This window comes from Gasterosteus aculeatus, chromosome 1, assembly GCF_964276395.1.
Source record: "Gasterosteus aculeatus chromosome 1, fGasAcu3.hap1.1, whole genome shotgun sequence".
Taxonomy (NCBI): Eukaryota; Metazoa; Chordata; class Actinopteri; order Perciformes; family Gasterosteidae; genus Gasterosteus; species Gasterosteus aculeatus.
The window spans coordinates 11020621-11048281 of NC_135688.1; the positions used below are offsets into that span (position 1 = coordinate 11020621).

The following is a 27661-nucleotide window of genomic DNA, read 5'->3' on the forward strand; positions in this document are numbered from 1 at the left end:
ACAGGTACCGTAGCAACTGCATACGCCTGTTTACCAGAGCATGCCAACGGCCGAGTTGCCTAATCTACCGGGTACTGTTAAACGTTTGGATTTGTTTGTTCCTGTTTTGTTTTTCTTGTGTGTCGTTTTGACATTGACGTGAAAACATCATCTTTTTAACGCGAGGTATTGCCACTAACTAACTAACGGGTGTTTTGTTTTTAGGCACCAAAGGAGCAAACATACAACATGAGATTGAAAACATCGCTGCTACAGGAACCCAAACATATCCTTTCTACGACGTTGTTGCCTATCGAGCCTCGCGTGTTTCTGTACCGTTGAAATAAATGTTATGTCACACGACAAATCTGGGGTCCATTGTTAATGTTAGCACCTGTACAAGTACCCTGAGCAGCGTTGCTAAATAGGAATTGGTAGCTCCGATTGCTTGGTTCGACCTCTCTCTCACAGTTTCTGACGCTAGCACCTTACCTGTACCAATTCTAGAATATATTCATTATTTTTTCAGAAGACCCCCTTTATAGCAGATGATCAACATAACTAAATAACTCCCCCGGATCACTTTTCTTAACAGCAGATCACATAAGGAACTTGTGAGCTGCGTTGGCTGGATCACAGCAGATGAGTTGTACTCATGCAGCGAGGACCACCAGATCCTCAAGTGGAACCTGCTGACCAGCGAGACCAGTCTGGTTGTCAAATTATCAGAGGATATTTACCCCATTGACCTACATTGGCTCCCCAAGACCGTTGGTGGCAAGAAACCAAATCAGACGGAAATCTTCGTCCTTACCAGCACCGATGGTAAGTCTCTTTATTCTCTGAAATAGGGCCAATATATCAGTTTTGTAACAGCAAAAACAATTTTCAGTACTATTCAGGGAAAATAAATGAGTGTGAAAACAAAGCAGTGATAACCTTTGCAAATCCATACTGAATTAACCAAACATAATAACTGAAAACACTGTTTTCAGTATAGTTCAGGTCTTTTTATTCCTTCAGCCTTGTTTTACAGTATGATGACAAGTCTTCTTTAATCATTAGTTTGGAGTTTTTATTCATCTAATTCTTCTTTAGTAAGAATTGTGATATTGTAGTTAAAGATTAGTTCTGACTCTAGTTTTTAATTAGGCCTCTAATGTTAAATCGTCAAAGGGGGGATTTTGTTTTCCATCTGTATACATTTGTAATTTCAAACTGAGTTTGTTTGCGGTGCATCCACATGGCCTACAATGACTCATTTTCAGACTATATTAGATATAAACACACTCATCATATGGATGTACCGTTATGGCAGGCGATGTGTGGTCACAACACTAATGGCAGTGTTGGGTTGCATAAACACACCCACAAACTGAAGCAGCAATTCTCTCTGGCAGACTAGAGAATGAAAACTCTGTTGTGATTCCCTTTTGCAACTTTCTTCTGCTTTTCCTTTGTTAAATATAACATATTTCTATTATTAGAAATACGTTTTTGTTTTTCATTGACCCAAACATGACAATCACCAATTTTTATAGACATTTTGGAATACAACTGTTTCAATCTGATTCACTTTTACCCTGGGGAGCTACAATGTGGTCTTAAAATATATGGCAGACATATTTACCATCAGGAATTCCTCAACAAACCGTATAGGCCATCAATAAAAGTAGTTAAGGAAAACGTTGAGATGTTGTCATTATAAGAAAAAGAAGAAAATCATCTGACGGATAACAAGAGAGCAAGCAAACAAATAAATCGGAACACAAAAACTTTGAACAATTTATTTTGATGTAAGTTTATATGTGAATAGAATTAGAACATATATGGTATATAAAAACAATGGGGTTTTTTTCCCCATTTGAAGTGCATCTGTATATGCTTTATATTCACTACCTGCTGAACTAGTAACTTTAACTTTTGTTGGGATGTCCAAATTTAGAAATGGGGGAGAGCAGCAGCATGCTGATTTGCAGTTTTAGGCCACCAGAAATTACATAGAACGTGCAGAATTTTTTAATACACACTGCCACAAAGTACATGTTAGGCCAGCGCCCTCAATAACTGTCTGTGTCCGATGACCATTCTTGTCTAGGAAATATATCGTTTCCCTAATTCAAGCAACAGAAACTCTTAGGTTTGACTCATCCACTTTATGCTCTAACTTAAATTTAGCTTCAAGGAGAACATGTAGCTTTGTTGCTATGTGTGTCAGGGGATTGGTGTTTACTCTTTTTTACATTTTTGAAGTTTAGTTCATGTTGTCATCGGCGTTCTTGATTGGCAAAAAACATGTTCTGCTCATTTGCCTCAGTCAACAACGCGAATCAGCCTGAGAAGAAGCCTGACTTCTGAAAACAAGGCCTCTGCTGACGAAACCCACATGGTGGCATAGAATTACTGCAGTGCGGGCAGTGTTCCTCAATTAAAGACTGTAAATCCGGCCTGCTGTGGAATTGCCGTACAGTAAGCCTCTTTTTGTCTCTTTGCAGGGAAGTTCCACCTGACCACCAAGATGGGGCGCATCGAGAAGAGTGTAGAGGCGCACAAGGGAGCTGTTTTGGCTGGAAGATGGAACTACGATGGAACTGCTCTTGTTACGGGTGAAATGTTTGACATATTTTCATCGATGTTTAAAACGTGTATGAATTAATTGAAACCTCTTTATATGATATCCATTAATCTGTTTATTTAATTACTTAGCTGGAGAGGACGGGCAGATTAAGATCTGGTCAAAAAGCGGGATGCTACGTTCAACACTAGCCAGCCAAGGTAATGCAGAAGGCAGATCTCATCTACTCATCATTTCATCTACTGACTTTGAGCCTTGTATGTATCTAGATCTTATGTCAAACTATATATTATTCTATATTTATTTTCACTGTTTCAACAATCACCAAACCTGGTTTGAGCGTTTGAATGAGAAATTGAATAGTAAGTGACAGATATATATAAAAAAAAAAGTAACCACTTTTTTTGCTGTTTCATGGGTTCTTTAGGCCAAAATCTATTGGCCGTATTTTGAACGTATTTATTGCCTATTTTTAATTTACAATTCTCAAAGTTTTGGTGGTTAAAGGTTATTAAAGTTAGAGTTTTAGTCCGGTATAGTTCAAAGCAGGTTTTATCCATGACAACTGCCAGCCAGCCGCAGAAGCAACGTAAAGCCAGTCTCTGATCAACAAGCTGGAGTCATTTAGCAAACACAACATAACGACACCAATTATACTCTCTCTCTCCTTCTCTCTATCATACACAATACTGATCGCTTTAGACGGACCATCTGGCTCAAAGAAGGCGTCTTGTGATAGGGAAGAAAAAAAAGAGCTAGAAGCAGAGACCCAATGGAGAGGAGCAGGTACACAGGGCAGCCGTTTCATTCATGGGTTTGGGGGAGCCTTCTGCTTCTTCTCGGGCTTTGACACCAAATGAATCACTTCTGCAGACGAGCCTTTCCATTCCACTCGTACACATGGTCCCTGATGGCAAATGAACAGCCACACATCACATTTTGTTTCAACTCGTTTTTAATACTTTTCTACACTCGTGGTGTGCAATGATATTCGTTTTCTTCTCTCCTTGTCTGTGGGATTGTTTGCGTACCTGCCAAGCTTATTGATGAATTAATTGTACTCAGCACATCCAAATGTTCTTTTTTCTTTTTGCATGAGAGTAGAGTTTATCTTAACTTCAAAGGCTCCTAATGAAACATTTTCTATCCAGCATTATGCACTCTGGAAAGCCTGGCAGGGGAAAAGCAGCCCAGCCCCAGTAGTTAGCAACATTTTCTTTCCTCAACCGGTTGTTTGGACATTTAGGTCCTGGTCCTTTGTGTGCGGCTGCTCAAAAGACCCAGAGATTACCCTTGAAAAAGTAGCATAGCCGCAAATGCACATTATCACACCCACTGCACTCAGATCACTGCAGGTGTTGCTTTTCTTGACAGCCTACAGTTCAATAAACACACACACACACACACACACACGTGCTACGGGAGCAGGCTGTTCATCTTGGGTTACATGACCTATTTTGAAAGAGCGAGAGAGAGAGCTGTAGAACCAGGTTGGGACTGAGTGAGCAAGAGGGAGGAGAGAGGAACTTGCCTCAGCCCCTCTCATTGCCTTTGTCGGGTTTAGGTCATGTGACCGGTTGGCATTTGTAAGAAACCACATGCACCTGGAGTGGGGGTTAAATGGCAGGTCCTCTCCCCTCCGCACGTGCATAGCCGCAATCCGACACACACGTTTCCCTCACACATGTGCACGTAAGCACACACATTTGTGCTCATGCTGCAAAGGTCATGTTAGGTTTTCACAGCAGCTGTGTTTGCAAGCTAGGGGATCTGTGAAGGAATTTGATAACTTCTGAGAAGAGGTGTTAATACTAATGTATCCTAAAACTGGATTTATACCAACTCCTGATTTGTCAGAAGAGGTGGGGATGAATTACTATGGTGTGATAATACTGTTTTAAGTGTTACATGAACATCTGCCTCTTGGGACTACAGAAATGTTTTGTTTTTTTCTTAATGTCCCGTGTCAGATTAACCAAAGAAATGAAATGTTTATGTTTGTGGCAAATGTTTGGGCATCTTCCAGGGTCTCCTGTGTATTCTGTGGCTTGGGGTCCAGACTCAGGCAGAATCCTCTACACGTCTGGAAGACAACTGGTCATCAAGCCGTTGCAACCCAGCGCCAAAGTCATACAGGTACACTAACTTGATGTAATCTTTTAAGAGGTCAAAATCTGTGACTTGAGTCAATTCCGACTCGATTCAATATGTCATAATACCTAGTGTACCCCATAATAAACCACCCAATTAACTCACAACAAATATATTATTGGGTAAAAAGTTAAGAAAAGTCTGGTAATAGCATACAGTATCACTCAATGCTTTGAATTTCCCTTCCTTATGAGGCCTTTTCTTAATTCTCGCTGATTTGCATAGCTAAATGAAGTTCAAATAAAGGAATACAAATATAATGGACCTATATGTCTAGGAGTGCTCACTGCACTGAAGGGTCACAGTATAGGGAGGATTTTGCACACCAGTGAGTACATTTCTTGTTCATGTCTACATATGTTACATATGTAACTGAATACCACCTGAGACCTTAGATCTGTGGAACATTAATGTACGCCTTCCTCAGCAGTTGCCGCACAACACACAGATCATATGCTGGGATGCACGTGCACGTTTTATGTGCGTCAGGCAGCCTGAGTAAAACATGGGTCTGAAATTAACTGACTTGGGAACCTGTTTAAAAGGTGAATGAAAAACCCAAAAGTGGATTTATTTGAGATCTGTGGACAGCATCCCGTTTTGTTGTGTAACTTTCTCTTTCTCTCGCTCTCCCCCGTCTGTCTCTCTAGTGGAAGGCTCACGATGGGATTGTCCTAAAAGTGGACTGGAATTCAGTTAACGATGTCATACTGTCAGGTGGAGAAGACTGTAAATATAAGGTGAGTTGGGTTTGAGTATATTTTTTAGATGTGTAGTGGCCGTTTTTTATAATTCACACCATGTCCTCCCTTAACAGGTATGGGACAGCTTTGGTCGTCTGCTTTACTCGTCGTTGTCTCATGACTACCCAGTCACATCTTTGTCGTGGGCTCCAGACGGAGAGGTGTTTGCCGTGGGCTCCTTCAACACCCTGCGGCTCTGTGACAAGACTGGAGTAAGCAAAAGCCTATTAGCCTTTCATTTTATACACATAAATGCATATGGTAAATATATAGACATTCACATTGGAGAGGAGGAGGTTGCTGCTTAGTGGAACAGCACACTGCAGGATTATAAACGGAAAGATGTTAACTTTCATTAAATCTATTTTCCTTTCTCTACTGGTATAAATTCTTTCTAAAGAGACGGGTGCAGGATGGGGTATTTTTGTAGGCAAGCCTCAGAGGTTAGCATCGCACTGGTTCCTTCACGATACTCATGCACCACGAGCATGCACAAAGAGGCTGTGAAGGCCCACTAGTCGGCCAGCTGACCTTTTGTAGTATCTGTTACCAGCAGCCTTTTATAGTACACATAAAAGCTTCAAAATGCACGATGGGGGGTATTAATTGATGTATTTGAAATCGTCAAAATGTCTTCTGCTTCTTTTCCCCACAAACCTTGTTTTATCCATCTAAACCTGAAACCTGTTGACTTTGAAATGAGCGAACCGCAGTTGCAAAACGCCAACTCCTTCCTGGGGTTCGGGAGTCATTCCTGCAGCACTCATGTGCATCTTGCATTAACAATGCCGTTAGCAGTCCTCGGTCTAATTCCCTCTTTCCCACATGAACGAGCCCTGTTGAAATGGTGATGCCAACCGTGTGTCATTGTGTTACAAAGTAATGGATGCTATTATTCTGCCATCTGTACTTTTGCTTGATGAAATGTTTTTTTTGTTGATAAAATGATAGATGTGCAGCTTTAAGGGGCCAGCATGGTCCTTCTGAACTGCTGCGCTGAGGGTCGAAGAGTTGTGCAAACCGCACAAACACCTCCCCAGCGTCCGCGGACCGCGTAATATCAACCTTTTCACATACTGCAAGCCTGTTCTGTTACTACATTTTCTTCTCACCTACAAATATATAATTTATGCTCAGTCCTTTGAAACGTACAGTATCCGTGGTACACTGTTATCTTGTCTGGATTTCACCTCTATAAACCACTTCAGGCTAAATGCAGCATGTTCTTGTTCCCTAGCGCTGATGTTAACTGGACTTATATTGAGAGGGGAAATGAAGGAATGATGAATGGTAATTGTTTTTTTATTATTGCTTAACGTATGGCCACGAGCAACACTAATAGTTCCCTGCTCTGCATTGACAGGACGTTTAGGGCTTGGTGATATCTGTGTCTTGCCGCGTTGGACTTGTTGTAATGAAAAACCCTCACCAGGGCTGGGTCTTTGTGCGTGATCACAAGGCATTTCATGGCCCATTTTGGTTTCATTACGATCCAATTTTTTTTGTGGAGCACTAAAACAAATGGGCTGCGGAGAAGTCTGAGTCAACACATATGTCCTCTCCAGAGGGACAAGGTGTTTGTTTTGGAGCGTTTGCTTTCATGTAATGTGTAAAGCATGACCTTTCCGAAGGGCGACGTTATCCTTAACCATTACATTGGGTTTTTGGGACGGGTAGTTTGGGGAGAAAATTGACGAACCAAAGCAATAAGCTGATGAAATCAATGAAGCCAGGATGCATCTCTGTGTAAACCGAAGTAGAATTGTACTATTGAGACTATAACAGAGAGAACTGAGCACCACGTTCTCCTTTATTTCTTACCATACACGCTCCCACTATGGGTTTGTTTACGCGGTCGGGTTATTCCATTGTTTCGTGGGATGCTTTGCTGTGGTGTCTCTTGGTTAGGACAGTGTGATGAAGATCATGATGATGATAATTATGATGATTATGGTTCTGCCCTCCTATAAGTGGAGGAAGGGCTTGCCTTCTCCTCCCTAAGCCCCTCAGAGACTGTGTGCACTGTAGCATGGCGTGGGAGGCTTGACAAAGAAGGGGGGGTGGAGGGGAATCCCTCCTTCAGACTTACTCTCCGTTCACGTATCTAGTTAGGAGACCGTTTGATCTGTATATGTATGCACACTGAAATATAATCACTACAAATCTCATCGCGCATGTGAGTTTGCCCACAAACAGTCATTACCCAATCACAGCGGCTGTACCTGCGTGGTTGCTGCGGTCTGTTGGCGGCGCTGGGAGGGTTAAGCAGTGCGACGAGCCCCTTCAGTTACTAGCATGTCTAATGGGAAGGAGTTTCATTCTGTATCTGCTACAATGAAACCTTGCACTTTAACGCATTGCTGCCGGCTCAGCAGGATCAGTTCTGCGCATTTAACCCTTTCACCTCCGGTCCGGCTCAGTTCTCGTCTAACGCTAACTCCTAACTTTCTTCTACGCTTTTCCCCGTTTCTCCTGCAAATGGTCTCACTACACGCACCACAGGACAGATGTAGTGCGTTACCCCCCTCATTATCATCGTAAAGTCAGGGTTAGTGTGTGTGCACAGACACAGGCACACTCACACACTCAAAGTTTACATTGAGGCAAAAGTACTGTGAAAGGAATTCATCTTGTTGTTGGAGCAAGCCACTCACGGACTAAACAAAAACTTTTTTTCTGTTCTGTTTGGTTTGCCCATTAGTTATTATTGAATGCATTATTCAATTATTAGTATATATTCCATTATTTTATAACTATTTTAGTTAGTCATTCTTGTTTGTGCACTACGTTTTCTTTTCACAGAAGCTTTAACAGGACACAAAGAGGTTCACTGTCCCTTTTAAAAGATTTGGGAGAGACAATAAGTCAGTGTCTGTGTGTGCGCCTGCCATATTAAATGCATGTGCCCACATGCCTGTGTATCTGTGTGTGTGTGCGTGTGCGTGCGCGCAACCATTGCCGTGCAAATGTGCCTGCGAGACAGCGGTCTATTTACGAGGCGCTGCAGCTGGTGTCTAGCGTCTGGACCCTGTCACGATCCTTGACACTGTCACTGGCTAACAAGTAGGACTCATTGTGCCAGGCGAGCGCCCTCCGTTCACTCCGCCTCCCCCGCCATCCTTCTTCTCTTCACGCTGCTTGTCTTTTTCACCCCACTGTGCACCCAGCTATTACTTACATTAATGTAATAGCTGCTTGTTTGTTTTTTTACAATATTTGATGTACTGTTTTCTTCCCCTCTTTTAAAAAAAAAAAAACTTGGTTTGATTAGAAATGATGTTGAAAAAAGAAGCAACGGTTCTACTTTTCCTACGGCACAGATGGACAGTATATTGTCCCAAGAACTGCTCAAAGTTCAGTGTTTTGCTCAAAGTCGTAAGCCGGACCAAATCTTTTAATCAAAGCCAGAATTCAACCGAGCTCTCTTCCCATATCAGTCTACCCAGTCTGTACTAGGTCATAGGTGCAACAGCTACTCTGTATTCTCCTTCCCCCTTGTCAAAGAGATACGAGCACGCTTTCCTTAAAGTGTAAAGTATCTTGCTGCACATGCCTGCCTCCTCCCTATCTCCGAGTGTGTTGGACTAGCTCGTGTTCATCACTGCTCCCCCTCTTGGCTCCCTCTCTCTCCTGCCTTCCCCGAGGCCCTCTTTACCTCCTTTTTTTTCTGGCACGGTCCAGGGGGTCCCCCCGCGGGTCTTTTGTGATCCTTGCTCAGCATTACCACTTTGGGAATTGGACCATGTCCAGCTGGAATCACCATTGCTCTCCTCTGTCTGTCCCCCCCCTCCCTCTTTAACGTACAGCCGCATTCACTATAGTATCTTTGTCCGCCCTCCTCACGGCTGCCAACCATTGTTTTCTCTTAAACTATCCGTTAGTCTGTAAGTCTTCTTGTGGTCTTGTCCTCTGTGACAAGGCAACTGCCAGATTGCAGGCGTCTCTCACTTGTCAATGACTCAATGCTCTATCATCTGGAAGCGTATACCTGCGCCTGTGCTGGTAGTTTACTGCCAACCGCTGGCTGGTCAACATCTGGAAGTTGCTGCTGCTGCTGGAAGAGAATAAAACGGTCCAGAGCTCTGGGTCTGATTGTGAAGCACTTTCAGTCAAAGCCATTGTAGATTCATTAGACTGAAAGGCTTTATCTGTTGTCACCACATAAGGAGGAGACGTTTTGCACGGCGTTGTTCTTATGAAGAAAAAATGTTGGAAGTGGCAGCAGATGTATGATAGGGAGCCGATCACATGGAGGATGGGGGATGGAAACACAAGTGAGTGGGATTTACGTAGGTCCAAGTGAAGTTATCAGAGAGAGAGAGAGAGTGAGATAGAGAGAGCAAGAGAGAGAGAGAACTAACAAAGAGAGTCCTGAGTCAGCAGCAGAGCAGTTTTTTTTTCTCTCCAGGCAACTAGGCAGGGCTCCACTTTCTTTGCCCCTCCCTCCCCTTACAGTACTACTTCTGCATGCTACTAGTCCCTCTCTGCACTCTTCCTTTCTCTCCGTCGCTCCGTGCACTGTGGACGGGTCGAAAGAGACCACAAGTTCTGGAAATGGCAATTGGGGTCCAGCTCGCCCTTCAGAGCGATCTTCCATCATTGTTTTCTCTCTCCTGTTTTCACAGGAATCATTTTACTGATTTATTTTCACACATTTTATGAGGTTTCCAGGCCTATTCCATCCTGGTAGTGTGAACGGCCTACGACTGCATATTGCAGTACCCACATGAATACTTCAATACTATCATCCCAAAGAACTTATCAGCTTCCTTCGAGTAACGTGAGGATAATGGTGCCTCCTTTGTCTTTCAGGTGCTTTGTGCTGAACAGGCTTTGGTTTTCTGTTTTGCTAGACTTATTCTGGCACCCTCTATGGAACAGTGTATACTATACGAAGGTCCAGATGATTGACCTCATTTTTTGTGTGTGTGTGTGTGTGTGCGTGCGCATGTGAGTCTGCGTGCGTGTGCGTACGTGTGTGAGAGCCGGTAAAAGGCACTTGTTGACATGGTAATACTTTTACACCTCTCTAGAGTTCGGCTAAAGGCTCGCCTTGTTGGAAACCAAAAAGGAGGGGAGCATGAAAAGGAGCTGAGAAAAGCGAGCAGTTGGAGGGGTGGGGGCGGGGTATGGAACTGTCCAATATATCCTGTAAAGTTGGCCTCAGCAGTGAGGCTTGGAGGATTGGTCTCCATAAAAGACGGCGGTTTCTCTTTCCTTCGAGCCTCTCTCTCTCTCTCTCTCTCTCTCTCTCTCTCTCTCTCTCTCTCTCTCTGCTCTTGTCCCTCTCTCCTTTTTTTTTTTTTTCTTTCGGCCCTCCCCACGGCGAGAGTGAGAGTATGACAGCGAGACCGCGCCAGCAGCTCTGGCAGAGTCATCATTCTTAGCGGCACTAAATCACTACCTACACAAGCTAGACAAACATGTCACACTCACAGAGAAAAGGAGGCAGAAAGAGGGGGGGAAAAAAAGAAAGAAAATACAATATAAGGAGTGACGATGCAAAATACAGGGCTTTGGGCACACAAATGAGTGCGAGCAGAGCATGCATGTGTCACTTTACAAGCTTTACGGCCAACCCGGAGTTCATTAACGGCTGTTCTTGAGGAGCAGGGCCGTGCTTGAGGCAGTGGGCCGAGGTCCAGAAAAGGGTTTTAAAAGGGTTTTAATTTTTGGGTGCACCCTGTAGGGTTCTTCTCAGCTTCTGCTGGCTTCAACATGGCTCAGAATGGTGTTGAAATTTGACAATGAATAATTAATTGACTGACCCCCATTTCATATCGTGTTTTTCACCACGGAGATGTAATCTGTTTGTCGTCACATATGTGCATGTGTGCACTGAGGCTACGTCCCACTAATGGGCTTAAATTTAAAACGGGGGGGTTTAGAACATAAAATATCTACTTCCACACAGGCGATTCAGCATCGTTTTAGAGACGATTTTCATCCATACTAGCCGCCTGTATTTTAGGCATTTGTAAAAAACTACACTGCTGCAGATCTTATTTCTCTCACACACACACACACACACACACACACACACACACATCCAATTTACTTCAAAAGAACATTTGCTAGATCAACACACGTCTCTCATTTGTTACACCTCTGTTTGGTTGATGTCTGTCACACTAGTGACTCTGCTGGGTGGCTGAAATGCAATTTTCGTAATTTACAGTTTATTTATTTAGTTGTCCAAAAGAAAAAAGAAAAAGGTTGATAAGAAATGGAAATTCCTCCGTTTTGTGTCAAACGCCGTGCTCAAAGCCAGGAAACTTTGACTTCAAACGTCCACTCTATAGGGCTGATAAGACCGCTGGACACGGTGCTTTCGCTAAAAGTAGAATTATTATAAAGCAAAGAATTTAACTGCACAACAGCTGCTTGTATAGAAAGCAAAGTCGTCGATCACTTTAATCTATTGTCAATGTTGAAGTTTGTTCTCTTCTGGCGGCGGGACTTATCAGGGAAGGAAGGCCACGTCATGACTGATGAGGCCCAATCAAGTAGCCAAAAACCGTTGTCCTCGTTTTTTAAGGGTCTTCGGTTCAGCCGGTCCACGCCACGAAGTTACTTCAGAATTTTCGAACTGACACAGCTTCCGTAGCGTTTCCAAACCCCTCCGTTTTGGGCTGTTTAAAACACCGGGGAGTTGTGGACGCGAGTCATAAAATGGAAGACCATATGTCTTGTAAAATGTGAACGTTGTAGCTGTGTGCATATATGTGTGTGATTGTATTGCTGTGTTGATAACTGTGTTGGGTTTTTTTAAGTTATACGAAAGCAGTATTGAGATTTCACAGTAAAAAGAGAAGTGTACAAATAGAAAATACAGTTGTAAATGGTAAACCTAACCCATTGACAACAGTTTAGAGGGGTGCCTGTCAATAGTTTTTTGTGTCTTTAGGGACCCCGGAGGAAGTTGTCTGCTCATTGGTTAAACCCTGTAACCTGTTTGTAGCCCATTAGATGAACTATGTGATTCAGTGCCGTGTAGAGCTGCCTTCTTTGGTCCATTGGATGGTATCTGCTGTCCTCTTTGCAGCATGCCAAAACAGTCAAATTCCCAAGTTACCTCCGTGTGTGTGTGCGTGTGTGCGTGTATGCGTGCGTGCGTGTGTGTGTGTGTTTGCATGCGAGTGTGCATGTGTGCATAGTTGGTGCTAATAGAATTCTGCTGTCCAGCTCACAGCTGTGTCCTGCTGATGAGTCCCAGGAGACCGCAGCATGTGTCTATGGTTACTATGTTGAGACTCCAGCATGAAACCATGTGTAGATCATTTCTCTCTCTCTCGCTCGCTCGCTCACTATCTTCTAGTTTGTCTTGCCCCACCCCACCCCCACTCACCAATCTCTCTCTCTCTCTCTTTGCCTCTCCACTTCTCCCTGCACCGACAAAGCGCCGACCTGTACCACTCTATACCCGTCCCAGGCCCAGCCTCAGTATCTATTTAGACACGGCAAGTTTGGATTTTTCAATTCAGAGATTAGCAGAGTTCCTCTCGCTGGCCTATATTTAGACACGGGCTTAGAAGAAAGCTATGGTAGTTGTATGTTATTGCAGAGTTAGGGAAGGAAAATGGTTTATATGCAGCAGGTAGAGAAAACATTTGTGCCGGTTGGTTCACTGGGTACATTAACAGGTGAGAATTTACATTTTGATCTCTTACTTAACTATAAGAAAAAATATTCATTTGAAAGACTATTGCATTGTGCAATATACATCATTTCCACATACACACTTGCATATAAGCACGCAGTTCATTTGCAAAAGTCACGGTTTGTGGCTTTGAGGAGGGCGACGGAAATAAAACGGAGAGTTTTCCTATTCTCATTCATGCTTATTTTGGTCTGCACAATTATTGTGAAGGCCATACATAAACTGTAAAGGAACAAAGGTATTAATTACTCTTCCGTACGACGAGAATTCAATTGATGCGCGCCACTTCGCCCAAAGACCATCTTGATAATAGAACTTGGCCGTCTCTTGTGTCTGCACACGTTACGGAAAAATATTGCCTTGGTAGCATTTTTGTTCTAAGCGGTGCTTTTATGCAGTACGTGGTTGGCTATTGAGTAAAAGTGCAACTCCACAACTAAACATGCACACTAACTTCTAGCTAGTTTGGTTCACACTCACAGCATCATCTCTGAAATAGGTGTTAGGATTTGGATCGCATAGTCTCCCTCACATGCCAATTCTTATCCAAAGCAGTTTCCACACATACAAGTCAGACCAGTTCTGGACATAGGCCCAGATTGTCCTTATACTAATATTCAACCCCATCCCCCATGGACGGGGTCACTGCAACCAGACATTTACAAGACCTCCTAATCTGCTGAGAGATTGATGAATCCTCATTCAAAACCACCTCCTCTCCTCAAAACAAATGGCTTTGTTTTTAGTTTCACACATTTCAACACATTTCCATATCCCATAATTGCTTTGGGAATGGGAGATAGAAAAGATTGTGTCAGCATTTTCATACGTGCACATCCTATGTCTGTTTATTGGCTAGATGCGTGCATGTATATCTCTAGTGTTCATTACACACAGACATGTGTGTTGTGTTTATTGGGCAGGGAGTTACACTCTGTACCTGCACTGCCAGGTCCTGTCTTGCAAACTGAAGCCAGCTGGCTTGCAGAGAGTCTGCCATCTGTTCTGATTTATGTAAGACTGTTAACCCCGGACTAGGTTTGCTCCCATTAGCTCCTCTAGCCAACTAGCACTGTGATAAACCAATGGAGAAGATCCTCCTTTTTCCGGGTAGTTAAGGGTAGTAATCATGGGATTATGCCACATGGTCGCAGGCAAATATTGGGTAACATTTTAATGTTATGTCATTCAAGGTGAAAGACAGACACAATGTGGTTTTAAACTGGGGATTCAAATATCAGACCTAACAATATAGACTGCAATATTATCGGTTTGTCTTTACTGCAATGTCCTGTAACAACATGTAACTTATTATAATAACTTGTAACAGTGATTAGACATGGATGCATTGATGTGTTACTGAATATTGCTCCAGTATTCAGTGCAATATAATTTCTACCAAGAGAAGAATGGGACATTCCCATTCAGACCAACATAGCAGGACGGTGGCCATTGTTATCTGAAGCCTTGCCATGGCGACCACTTCAGCAAAGTAACCACCGTATACATTAACTGGCGGATGTTTTGCAGTAACGACTAAATCGAGCGATGGAGTATTAATGAAGGTAAAGTAGTCAAATTGAACAACTTACTGCTTCAAACACAATCTCTTGTCACAGCAGAAAAGTACTATTGCCAGCTAAGTGCGTGTTTGTTCTCCTATTCCATTTCGAAGTCTCTGCTGTATATACACTGCTGCACTGTACATGTGCACCTATACAATACCTGCGTTTCAGTTTTTTGTGCGTTTACAGACTCTGTTTGATTCCCATAACACTAATGACTGTACAAGTCTTTTTCATAGATGCTTTTGAGAAAAGCATTGAGAGTCTGGCAATGTCATGCCCCCTTCTGATTAGCATTTGTTGACTTGCATCGGGGGGGGAGGGGCAGGGAGCGGTCAGAGCAGACATATTTAATGCTCGTGAAGTAATGGGGCTGAATCAGCAGATAGCTCCACCGGGAGCCATTAGTCCAGACATGTGTCATTAACCCTTTCCCTGGCCGAAGCCCCCCCCTCCGCCCCCCTTCTCCTCACCCCGGACCAGCAAGACCGGAGCACTGTTTCAGGTAGTGCAGAAGGAGAGTAGTGGAAAAGGGATACACACTTTACTTCTTTGACTTTGTTTCTAATATTTTCCCTACTCCCTTTTCACTCCGTGCGCTGCTCTTGTTTTCAGTGCTTTGTTTTCCAGATAGCTTTTGCTTGTGCTGTGTCTGTTGTTTCAGTCGGTTTTTCATATTCCAAGCAAAATAGGGGGATTGATAGTTTTCAGCGTATTTCTCCACTAAAAATCGAATCTATATGAAACTTACACTCCGCAGTTGTCATATTAAGTTTCTTTGGAAAGGTGAAAACCTTCCCTTTGGTTTTAGGTTTTCAATGCTGCGGTGCATTGTCATTTACATACATAAGTGGAACACACCTGCTGCTCTGTGGAAAGAACACGACTTTAAAGCTTCCACCAGCCACTTTTCGAGGATCCAGGGATCCAGAGCATTTTCACGATAAATAGACGGCTTGTGCAAACCTTTCATTTGTAAGGTGATACAAAAACAAGTTATAGCAGAGCTATTTGAACTGATATAGAGGGGATAGTTGTCCCTTTGGAAACAAGTTTAAGTAAGTACGAAGTTGCCGTTAAGTTACCTTTTTTACGTAACCTTTTTGCAGGCCTCCCCATGTTGGCTGCAGCTGCGGGGCAATAATCGAGAGAAGGGGCAGGCCCACAACACCTGCCAGTCTTAATGGTAAACATATGTCAAGAAATGGAGAGAGAGTGAGCAGAAGCAAGGGAGGAGGGAGAAGGCCGGTAAACTCCTTAAAGAGGCACCAAGGAGGCCTAGTGTTCGTAAATGGACTGTGCTTTGGGGTGCTTGTGTGCATCTGTGTGCGCAACAATCTGCAGAATGTTTTTTTGTCTGCCTGCATTTCTGAACTTGTTGGCGCCCTGAGCGTCAGTAAATACGGTTGCCTACGTTAAGATCGTGCTACTGGTTCGCTGATGTTATCAACGTACAGAAGAATAACGACGCATTTTACAAAGGCCAAATTATAAATGAAGTCTACATTTTCATTTACTCCAAAGAAAGACGACCATGTAGGTTTAGACTTGTCAGCATTGAATGGAAAAGGCTTCATGGATAACAGTTTCACGGTCCAACCCCACCATAGAAACACAGATAAACGAGTTGTCATTAGTTGTCACATGTTTTGGTCCAATACGGCATCCTTATCCTTAAGTGCCGCTCTAAAGGCCTTGTAATGTGCGGTAGCTAGCCTTGCTAACTTTTTCATTTCCCCTAGCAGCATATCATCAGCTTACCTGTATTTTCCTTCCTCTTTTCATTTGTTTCTGTTTGTCTGCTCCAAAGATGTATAAAGGCTATATCCTCCGTCATTGAATCAAACCTCACAAAGGTGACATTTTGCTAAAATAGTGTACAGAATTGACCATATTTGGACTGTGGAGAAGTGATGTAGCGACGGCCGCAGTATTTGGTTCTGGCAGGTTAGTGTTGTGGTTGTTCCACCCTAAAGCATTCCTTGTTTTAATGTCTATTTTACCCTCCAACGGTTTACAAAATGAACAGAAAAAAAGCTGCATTTAAGGTCATGAACTTGTCTACAATGTTTAATCAGGTGAGAACTAGTGTCATTTTCACAGACTTTGAAACAATCTGACTTTGTTTGGTAACCGGAGGATTTGGCCTCCTGCTGGTCAGTGGAGCAAATGGACATTTGAGACACTTCAGCAGTGGCTTCACTTGCCAGGTGAAAAAGGTCGTTCTATTGTAGAGTGCATGCTGCACGCCAGAGTCTCTGGATCATCACTTAAAAACAAAATCAAATCTAGATACTGACTTGGTTAATGTCAGAGCAGCATCATCAAATCAGTATCCGACAGTGTAATTTGACCAATCCAGCACTCCAGGGTTTGTCGTCTATATAAAACCAACGTCTGTGCGTGTGAGTCCCATTTTCACACACATTTCAAAACACAGTGTGCATGTGTAGTCGTTGCGCTCGGGAGCATCACAACTGTTTGACCACCAGCCTCTGTCTCCTGCCATGTCTTTGACACAAGTGCATGTGTGTGTGTTTCTGTCTAGTTTGGAGTGTGTATGTGCAGCCATTGCGGTTACATGTACATACATAGTCTGCGTGTATAAGCTCATTTTACTTTTGAGAGGTCTCCCCCTCTCTCCCACTGAGCTCAGCTGAGAACTAGACGTCATGTCTGCCACCTTCTCTCTGGCCACAAAGCTGCCATTATAGACATCCATGGTTCAATGACCCCAGAGTGGACTCCAGACCCACCTTCCACAGCCCCCCCTAAATCATCATTTTCGCCTTCACGTATGTCTTTCTGCACTTCTGCGTGTTCTTTCATCTTGCTGTGTAATCTGTCTCTCCATATATAAAAATATCTACGCTGGGTACTGAGCATGTCATCAGCTTACCTGTGTGTATGTGTGTATATTTTATATATATATATATATATATATATATATATATATATATATATACATATATAGCAAAAGAAACAGAGGTTCAGCCCACAGAGGACAGGATGTGCCTGTTCTGCTTTGACCAGTTTGCCAGTAGTCCGCTATCAGAACATCTAAATCCTTCACTTACGAAGAGAGAGGATATTAATGAAATGTAGATCCAAGTAAAAAGATGCAAAAAAAAACGTCAAAACATGTGCTGCTCTGGGAAAGGTCTTTGTGTCCTGGGTTTCTCCTTCTCTGCTGAATCAGTCTGTCCAACTTGGGAGAGCTACAGGAATCCTTGTGTGTCCCATCGTCAGACACTGGCTGACAACTCCTATTTTCACCCCTTTTAGACGCATGCACACCTTTCAAACAGACATCGGACACTCATGAAAAGGGTGAACAGAAAAACAAAACTCTTTATTTTCCCCTGACTACACACACATCAAATCATCTAACGTGGTGTTATCTTATTTCCTTAAATTCTTTCAATTGCATTTTATATTCCTCATTAAACTCTCCGTCACACACACATACCAACAACAGACATGTATATAGTATGTGCATAATTAACTGCAAAGACAACCCCCCACCTTACCACACACTTTCTCACTTGCCGGCTGCTTCTAGAAGGAGTCGGATGGCTCAATGTGTTTAAAGCATTAGGTAAGCATGGATCCAGCAGTGCTCCTCGGGCTGATATCATATGTCTTGCTTCATTACTGTCTGGTGTATACATTCAGCTGCATCTCTAACCCTCCATCTATCCATCCCTCTTTCCCCCACTTCTCCCCTCTCCTCTTCCCCCCCAGGGTGCGTTAACGCAGCAGGCCATCTCAAGATGTTCGCTAAAGCATAGATGAGGTTTAGAGAAAGATTACGTGTGTGGGCGGTGCAGAAATGATCAAAATAAAATGCAGGTAGGGAAAAGAAGTTGAATAGCAATTAATTGAACTTTAACAAAATGTTGTTTGTCCTGGCTGCACAGGTCTTCTATTTGAGGGTCCTTATGTGACATTAACTACTGGGAGGGTGCTGACCAAAACCGCCTCAACAGCGTGAGGCCGACCGGGAGGAGGGGGAGAGATCCAAGTAGCGAGCTTGTAACCTGTAGCCTGCCGACTGTTACCTCACACCTCACGTCCTGCAGCTGAACGTGTATGAGGCACCAGACACACTGGGGCTTTTACTCCAAACTTTACTGCACCACTTGGCCTGCTGCGTCCCGCTGCAGGCAGCACTCGGCTAACGTTAGCACCTTTCTCCCTTCGTAAGCTGTTTACAGTGTGACTGCATGTATTTGTGTGAAAGATCACGGACGACTCAAAGCAGTGGTGGGGGGTGGGGGAAAAAGGGGGGATATCATGTGACGCGGTCCGCAGTGGTTGTAACAGAAAGACTCCAGGTGTGCACAGTGTAACACAACAATTGGTAGGAGGAGGACTTTCTTAGTCCACGTCGGTCTGCTAATCTAAAAACCTGAAGCTGCCGGTGAAGCCAGAGTGTCTACTGATTTGTGTTGAATCAAAGCTCGACATTTCTTTGTTTGTGTTGTTATACTCAACTGCAGAAGTCCGGAGGGACACGAGTGTGGAAAGGTAGTAGAGGGAGATGGAGAAAGTACTGGAAACAGAAAAAAAGATTACATATAGAGAAAAGGGATACCTCAGTAAAATCCAAAAAGAAGAGCGGTTTACTTCTCTTAAATGCTGTTAAGGGACATTTCTTAGTTGTGTCGTTCACCATCACTTATGGTCATGAAGCGGATAGGAATAAAAGTCCTCCTTCAATTACTGTGCGTCTGCTAGTCCTATCACAAAGCTTTTATTATAGAAAGAGGGGAGAGGTTAATCAGCTTTTGGCGTACACGGGGTCCCCCTGCCCCCCGTGTATGCAATAGACGAGTATAGCAGAGTGTATGTTTACGAGTGCGAGTGCCGGACTTGGCAGGGCCTCGCGCTACTTCAGTGTCTCACAGTTCATCACAGCGCAATGACTGACTGACTGGGCCCCCGTCTTTCTAGCGGAGTTTACATTACGTGCATGCGCACTCCCTCACACACAACCCCCCCGAATGTCATCGCTTCTCTTCTCTAAACTTGTCATCGTTTTGGAGTTCCTAAGCTGCCTCCCAGATAATTATTTAAAATCCGAGATAACGCTCTGTGGCCATTAACCGTGTTCTACTCTCTCTCTCTCTGTCTCTATCTCTCTCTCTCTCGTTTCCATTGTTCACTTTCTCCCCTCGCCCCCTCCCTGCAGTGGTCCTACGCACTGGAGAAGCCCAACACAGGGAGTGTGTTCAGCTTGGCCTGGTCCGCAGACGGCACACAGCTGGCCGGGGCCTGTGGCAACGGGCAGGTCATCTTTGCCCACGTGGTGGAGCAGCATTGGGAGTGGAAGAACTTTGTGATCACCCTTACCAAGCGGAGAACCATGCAGGTAGAAAGAGAGCCACAGACACCAACACACTTCGACGTTTACGTTTTGACCTTCAGGAGAGTATATATATATATGTATAGATGTCATATAGTCAATATAGACTTGTCTAGGGTCTCGGTGACTCATGTCGTTCTGAACTGTCAATAACAGAAATACTTTTCAACTAGACTGATGGTGAACTTGTACGCCCACGCATGAGGAATCCAGCTTGATTCATTGATTCATTCATTGAGTCTCGGTCCGTCGTATAATTTGTCGTGTTTTTACACGTCAAAGGTTTTCAAACAAACATCACTGAAAATCAGTGTTTCCGTGACGACGACTGATAGATTCTCAAACATTAACATTGCCAAACTTGGTTTATATCGGCATGACAAGACGTATTGCAGTGCCATGGGCAGGCCTGTAAAGAGGGGAGTGAATATGCCATGTGGTGAAGCAAATGCTATATATTGAAGTAGGACCCTCCCTGTGTGCCAGCGTGCAGCCCTGCAATGACAATGACCAGCCTGTCTCGCTGCCTCTCTCGCTCCGCCATTCTCTACTGTTTATACTCCTGCTGTAGAGTTTTCATGCGGTTAACACGCCCAAATGTACATATATATATATATATATATATATATATATATATACACACACACACACACTTACAGTTACAAGGTCACACACATACATGTGTGCCTACACAGACATCTTTACCAAGTGGAGGTTGTGTAAACCAAACAAAGTTGGGTCATCAGCCATTTATTTTTTTGCTTCGCAGGCACTTTTCTGTCTCCCTCTGCCCCCTCTCCCCTTATAGCGGTCCTCTTTTAAAAGTGCACATCTGCCAGTGGTTTGTGAATCAGCCAGCTAAATTTACCACCTCGCGGTCAAATGTTTTTTATTCCTGGTTGTGTTTCATGTAAATGTGGCCTGCAGAATAGGACGATTTGTAAAGCTGTAAAAATAACCCCACCTTTCACCTGGTGCTGGAGAAAGCCGTTTCATTCATTTACAGAGCGAGGTGGAGGGAAGTATTTATCTATGCAGGTGAAAAAAAAATGAGTACCAACCAGCCCACACTCACAAGCCTAAAACAGTAGAAGCAGCTTCATCCGACCACAGTGGCTCTGCAGACCCTTGGACGTACTGTAGACTGTTTCCTGTGTACATTAGGAATAAATACTCTCCCATGTGTACGTGACTAGGTTCAGCCCTCCGTTAGGAAAGCCAGCGTCTTCCCTTCATTGTTTGCGTGTCGCAATGTAAAGTGTTTGTCCCGTAGTATAAAGTTCATTACTGAGAGATTTATTCCTCTCTACCCCCCCTCCTCGCTCCCTCCTGTCCCGTCCTTCTTCTTCCTCAGGTCAGGAATGTGATGAACGATGCATTGGACGTACTCGAGTTCCGAGATCGAGTTATCAAAACCTCCCTGGCATACGGTCACCTTGTGGTCGCCACTTCCCTCCAGTGCTATGTCTACAAGTCAGTAGAACACTCTTCCTTTGCATGTCTCCAGTGGTCCTCTTGATTTTATTTTGACACTGGACTGAACATTCACATATTATGAATTTATATTTCTTCTTTTTATATCAGGATCTTGTGCAACAGATGAACACGTATTTTACACCTATAGAGCAAATCCTGAGGATCATCTTCAGAAGCAGATGAAATACACTGAGATTCTATGCTGTGTAGATCAGATACATTTTATCAAAGAATTAGAAGAACAAGGACATCTTACTAAACTGCTGATTCTTACTAGTCTAATTATCTGGTGACCCTCTGTATGTGTTAGTGTCCTTTTTACTTTACTTACTGTATTTGTGTCGTCATATTTGTATTAGTGCCTGATCTATCTGTAGACTTATCTCTTGTCTACAGACATTGACATTGCCTTTATCTAGTTTTCTACCCTGTTCTGTTCTTGGCCTCGTCTCTCTGGTCTTCTCACCTCTGGACTCCTACCAGATTTAGAGCTATGCTCTTAGATATTTTGTGTTTTCACAGATTTTACTGTGTGTTTTTCTGCTGTTCACTTGTGCCAGCTCAAGGAACTGGAATACTCCGCTCATCTTTGACCTGAAGGAGGGAACAGTGAGCCTCATCCTGCAAGCGGAGAAGTGAGTCCCTCCATTCCAGGAGCAGTGCAACAAAAGGGAGAAATAGCTCTTGCTTCTCTAATGCTCCAGTGCTCCACACTGATCAGTCATCAGGCAGCAAACCAAGCATGCACACACACATTCTGAATACACGGGGGTCTGTGCTCTAGATTAGCCAGCCTCGTCATACAATAAGGCTGAGAGCGAAACCACTGGGGGAAATTGTATTAATACAGAGTAGCTCTTGTGCAACACTTAAGTGCAGAGGCCCTGACACTCAACATAAGGCTAAATAGGTTATTGGCCATTCTGAAATCACATTTGAGATTGATGAGTTGCCGAGTTGTGTTACAGTGCATTACTTTTCTAAATGACCTGCGTGTGTCAATTGAATAACTGTTGAAGAGTGTTTATTCATCTTCTCTTTAACATTTAGTATTGTTCCCCCTCTGTGCCGTCCCACTCAGCCACAGATAATGTCATAGATATATTGCTGTTATTGTAACTCTGATTTACTGTACTGTCCCGTCTCCCCCACCCAGACATTTTCTGCTCGTGGATGGAGCAGGGTTGTATACGTTCTCCTACGAGGGAAGATTGATTTCCTCGCCCAAGTTCCCTGGTATGAGAGCTGACATCCTAAATGCCACGAGTGTCTCCCTTAGTAATGACAGCATCGCCATCCGAGACAAGAGTGATGAAAAAAGTAAGGGGATTGCTGTCACCTGTTTAATCATGAAAATAAATTGGACTGTGCTTCTGCAGTGTTCTCTTTTTGTTTCTCTTCACCAGTCATCTTTCTCTTGGACGCCCTGACCGGGAAACCCCTTGGTGACGGCAAGCCCCTGACTCACAAGGTGGGTAATCCTTTGCCCTAAATTGACCTTATGTGTGTCAGCACCAATGAGCTCAACACACTTGCCACTGCGGCAAAGCGACAAATATTTGTCGCCAATTAGATCAGTTCTGTTGTTGTGTCATGTTGCTGTTAGTGTGTTGCTTAAAGACTTGTGTCTAATTTGATTATGCAAATGAGAGACTCATTTGACTGGTTACACTATTACATACAACCCAGTTATCTATGCCATAGGTTAGTTTTTGTGCATCACGGTAATTACCATATTACTCTATCTAGCTGGAGGTGGTAGAGGTTGCTCTGGATAAGTGTGGCCCATCCACTGAGAGGAAGATCGCCCTGATAGACAAGAACCGTGACCTCTACATAACCTCTGTGCGTCATCTTGGGCGGGAACCCAAAATCTGCAAAATCGGTGAGACAAGGAGGGCGCTCTCTTGAGAAGATGTGTTTGACTGGCTCTGTTTTTATACGCACAGATGGACGTGATCATTGTGTGTGCTCTGTTGTGCAGGTAGCATGGTCCACAGTGTGGCTTGGAATGATGCTGCCAACATCCTGTGTGGAATCCAAGACAACCTGTTCACAGTGTGGTACTACCCGAGCGTTGTCTTCACTGACAAGGAACTGCTGCCGAAAACCCTGCTCACAAAGGATGGCAGGTAGACTGCAGTCATCGTCTCCCAGTTTTAACACTATTTATTCATGGACAGCTAATATACGTAAAATAGGAGCCTTCCAGCTCATTCCCGAGGTGCAACACATGGCACTTAAGGCTCTATTTTTTGCTGTCAGATTGTGAAATGCTTCCTGCCCAAAAGGCCTCACCCTCAGCTTCAGCACAGAAGCTGCAATACACTTTCTATACCGCCGATCACAGACTAGTTTTGCTTGTCTCTCGACCTGTGTCAAGGGTTAATGGCTCGCTGTTTTTTGATTTTTGCACTGACAGCAAAACTTGAGCATGTGGTTACTTGGTGGTAGTTTTTTTTTTTTTTTTTCAAACTGTTATGAGTGTTACGTGCGTGTGTGTGAACGTATTTTCTCTCTTCAAAGCGAGTTCAGCCGTGCACCCCACATTCTGGGCTATGTGGGCACCAAGGTGACGTTACGCCAAGGGGACGGTTCACTGGTTTACAGCAGCGTGCCTCCCTACCCAGCCCTCCTGCACGAATACAGCACCACGGCGCGCTGGGAGGACGCACTGCGCCTCTGTCGCTTCGCCAAGGTAAGATAGGAAGCTGGCGAATCTCTATTTGTGTGGGTGAGTGTGCCAGTGAGGACATTGTCGGGCGTTAGGTCTTTGTATTTTCTATACCCCCCTGAAATATTATTCAGTTGTTGGATATCCGGACAAAAATCACAGTGTCAAGTACTTCTTACTCATTGACTCAAACTTTGTATTTATATAGTTGATCTTGGTATAGTGTGACATCTATACAGCTGGTTCCTGTGTTGTGTGTGTCTATCGCATGCATCTGTGGGACGGCGAGCGAGACGGGGTCTGAAACGAGAAAGCAGCAGACAGGTTTATGGGACCAGACCAGCAGGCTTTAATTAGCCTTCAATTAGCCTGGTGACACCATTTACCGGATTTAGCGCCCTAAAACCTCACTCGTGAATACACACTCCACTCTATGGAAACGTAAACTCTTCTCTCTCACACACACACACACACACACACACTGGATGCTGTTTTGTTTGTTTCTTCATTTGGGCAATGATGCAATAACCACATCCCTGGAGAAATGGACTGCTAGTAGCAAGAAGAGGGTGGGACAAAAGGGACGGAGAGAGACGCACCGGTTTTAAGAGTTTTTTTCCTCGACCCCTCCCCCCTCTACTTCTGGTAAGAGTTCGGTGGCAGCACGGCTTTTCCTAGAATTACAGTAATTGTCAGTAAGCCGTGACAGAATCAAAGTTGACACAGGAAATAGTTTTGAGTCATACCCAAAAAAAGGAATGCGTAATCTCCGGCGGTGTTATTTGTTGTTTCTAACATGGTCCTACTGATGGACACCAATTAAATCGGAGATTCCGCAGTGGTGGTTCGAGTGAGATGTTTGCTCAATTGGTGGTTACGGCTTCGTTTTAATGAAGGCAGCTGCGTGGAACAAAGTGGTGACACATTCTTTTTACACTTATTCATGTTGTGTACAGCAAATGTTTCTGGTTGTTTTTGTGTGTGTGATGCATGTTTTCCTAGTGGCCTGCCGGTATATGTGCAGGATGTGATGAGGTCTATAAAGACACCGTCACACCCTTATCACTGTGCACACACATCTATCACACATTCTGAAGGCACAGTTTGGAGTGCAGGCGGCCTGTGTACTATTCAAATAGAGGTTTATCTGTTCGCTCAGAGTGCCGTTGAACTTTTGATCTGAAACGCTTTCTGCATTGAGATGACATTAAAAATCGACTTTGGCGCATGGAGTGGAGAGGCTGCGCCGGGAACCGCAAGGTTGGCGGTTCGAAGCCTTACATCTCCATGTCCCATGTCGAAGTGTCCCTGAGCAAGACAACCTGACCCCTAATTGCTCTTGTAAAAAAAAATATGGGTTAAAAATGCAATGTAAGTCGCTTTGGGTAAAAGCGTCAGCTAAATGACCTGTAATGTAGTGTAATACAAAAATAAAATCATAATTGTATTCATATGTACATAATTAAATGTAATAAAATGGTAAATGTGAAAACACATTCAACCACCTGAGATAGTGTCATCTAAACATACCTCTGCTCCCCACACCTATAGGACCAATCTTTGTGGGCGTGTCTTGCTGGTATGGCGATGGCAAACAGGGAGCTGACCACAGCGGAGATGGCCTATGCCGCCATTGGGGAGGTGAGAACATTAGTTAATCTCCAACTCAACTGAATTCCAGCACACACAAGTACACACACGGTTGCTTTAACTGTAACAATGATTTTGACTGGACCCAGTTACAATTCTCTCCCTCTCCTCTTTTAGTTACCTAGGGTGCAGTACATCAACTTCATAAAGGAGCAGCCGTCCAAGGAGTCGTCCTTGGCCCACATGCTGATGTTCAGCGGTCAGATCCAGGAGGCTGAGGCCACACTGTTACAGGCTGGTCTCATCTACCAAGCCATACGCATCAGCATTGACCTTTTCAACTGGGAGAGGTACATCTTAGTTAGTGTGAATGGGTGTGCAAGGTTACAGCTGAAAAGGGAAAGGGATTGTGCTACACAGCCTCGCTTCAGAAGGAGGTTGGAGAGCGAGTTCCGGTTTTGGTTAATATGGTGTATCTGCATCTTGTCATTGTGTGTCTAGGGCATTGGAGCTGGCAGTTAAACACAAGACGCATGTGGACACTGTGCTGGCCTACAGAGGGAAGTTCCTGCAGAAATTTGGCAGGAAGGAGACGAATAAAAGATTCTTGCAGTACGCTGAAGGAGTAAGTTAGGGCAGCACCGCACGTCCATTGACTTAGGCGGCAGTCACACCGGGAGCGTTATTCTTCAGGGGTCTGCTTTCACATTATCGAGTGCATTGCGTTGAGGAAATGAACATTCGTCGCTGAGGCCTTTTCTCTGGTGTCCAATCGGAAGAGGCTGCGTGACAAAACCCAAAGTGTAAAAAAGCCTAAAAAAGTTGTTGTTGCTAAGTCTGCTGCCAGTTGTTTAATCTTGCAGCAGTGTTGTTGCGGTGATTATTTCTGATAGGAACGCCTCAGTCTGATCAGGAGGGGAAGCGCATTAGTGCATGTCGCACTTTTCAAGCATCCAATGCAATACTCGCCTAAAGTAATACGACTCATTTAGGTGATTCCCGTTTTATCAATTTCACTTCATCTAGTTTTTCTGTCTCTCTACCAGGTTGAGGTTGACTGGGAGAAAATCCAGGCGAAGATGGATATGGAGTTGGCTAAAGAGAGGGAGAGAGCTGCGAACACCTCTGTGAGAAGCAGCGTGGCCTCCCGGCGTTAACGAAACATCCGCTCTCCGCAGAAAGTGATTCCCACGTGTTCTTGACATTTGGTGAACATGGTTTGGTTTGGCTCAGCCTCAAAGTAGTGAAAATGTCCATACTTAAGGTAAAATAGCTACCATTAGTTGAAAGTGTATTAACTTCAAGTAAAAACCAAAGGGAACATTTGGAGATTTGAAGATAAGTAGACCATAGAGAAAATGACACTTGTTTTACACATCAATCGTTTTCAACGTTTGCACAACATTGTACATGGCGTTCTGTTACTATGGGTCGATTATTTGACTGTGGCAAGAGTATCTATCAATACTACTATTTTTCAGCAACGTTTGGCCTTTCTCTCATGTCGGGTTGTCAGTGGTTTGAGTACGTCAAGTTTTGAGTTCATTATTATAGTTTCCTATTTGTCCAAATTGACTTGAAAGACTCAGTTGTATTGCTCTGTTTTTTCCGTAAAAGGTTATTTTTGTGTTTTTGTATGGATAGATATGTTTACATCTTATGTATTTAAGAATGTGCCTTGTGTAAACACTAAAAGTTATGTCAGTTAATAAATCTAAGGAAAATACTGTGCACATTCATCCACAATTTTTGCTTCTACCTTACTGTTACTTCTGACTTTTTTTTATTGATGTAATGTGGTGATGCTTCACTGGTTTTATACAAAGTTCAGAGTATTTGACATGTTTTTTCAGCTTTGCACTTGCACCAGAGGTATTTTC

General features: G+C 43.7%; 1 protein-coding gene across 1 annotated transcript; it reads left to right on the plus strand.

Annotated features, from left to right (window-relative positions):
• Positions 1 to 313: 313 nt before the first annotated feature.
• On the plus strand, positions 314 to 27512 carry ift80 (intraflagellar transport 80 homolog (Chlamydomonas)). The gene is made up of 18 exons (XM_040186344.2): positions 314 to 804; positions 2475 to 2585; positions 2686 to 2754; positions 4581 to 4690; positions 5356 to 5445; positions 5523 to 5660; positions 19868 to 20047; positions 21396 to 21514; positions 22078 to 22152; positions 22674 to 22837; positions 22924 to 22988; positions 23267 to 23402; positions 23502 to 23649; positions 24044 to 24215; positions 25743 to 25832; positions 25959 to 26131; positions 26283 to 26406; positions 26828 to 27512. The coding sequence occupies exons 2-18, from the start codon at positions 2498 to 2500 to the stop codon at positions 26936 to 26938; spliced, it is 2052 nt and encodes a 683-aa protein (XP_040042278.2). The 5' UTR covers positions 314 to 804; positions 2475 to 2497; the 3' UTR covers positions 26939 to 27512.
• Positions 27513 to 27661: the final 149 nt, after the last annotated feature.

Coding starts and splice junctions, on each gene's coding strand:
- ift80 (XM_040186344.2), top strand. CDS start 2,498: ATGGGGCGCATCGAGAAGAGTGTAGAGGCGCACAAGGGAGCTGTTTTG. Junction 2,586..2,685: donor TGGAACTGCTCTTGTTACGG/GTGAAATGTTTG, acceptor TTAATTACTTAG/CTGGAGAGGACGGGCAGATT. Junction 21,515..22,077: donor CTCCAGTGCTATGTCTACAA/GTCAGTAGAACA, acceptor CACTTGTGCCAG/CTCAAGGAACTGGAATACTC.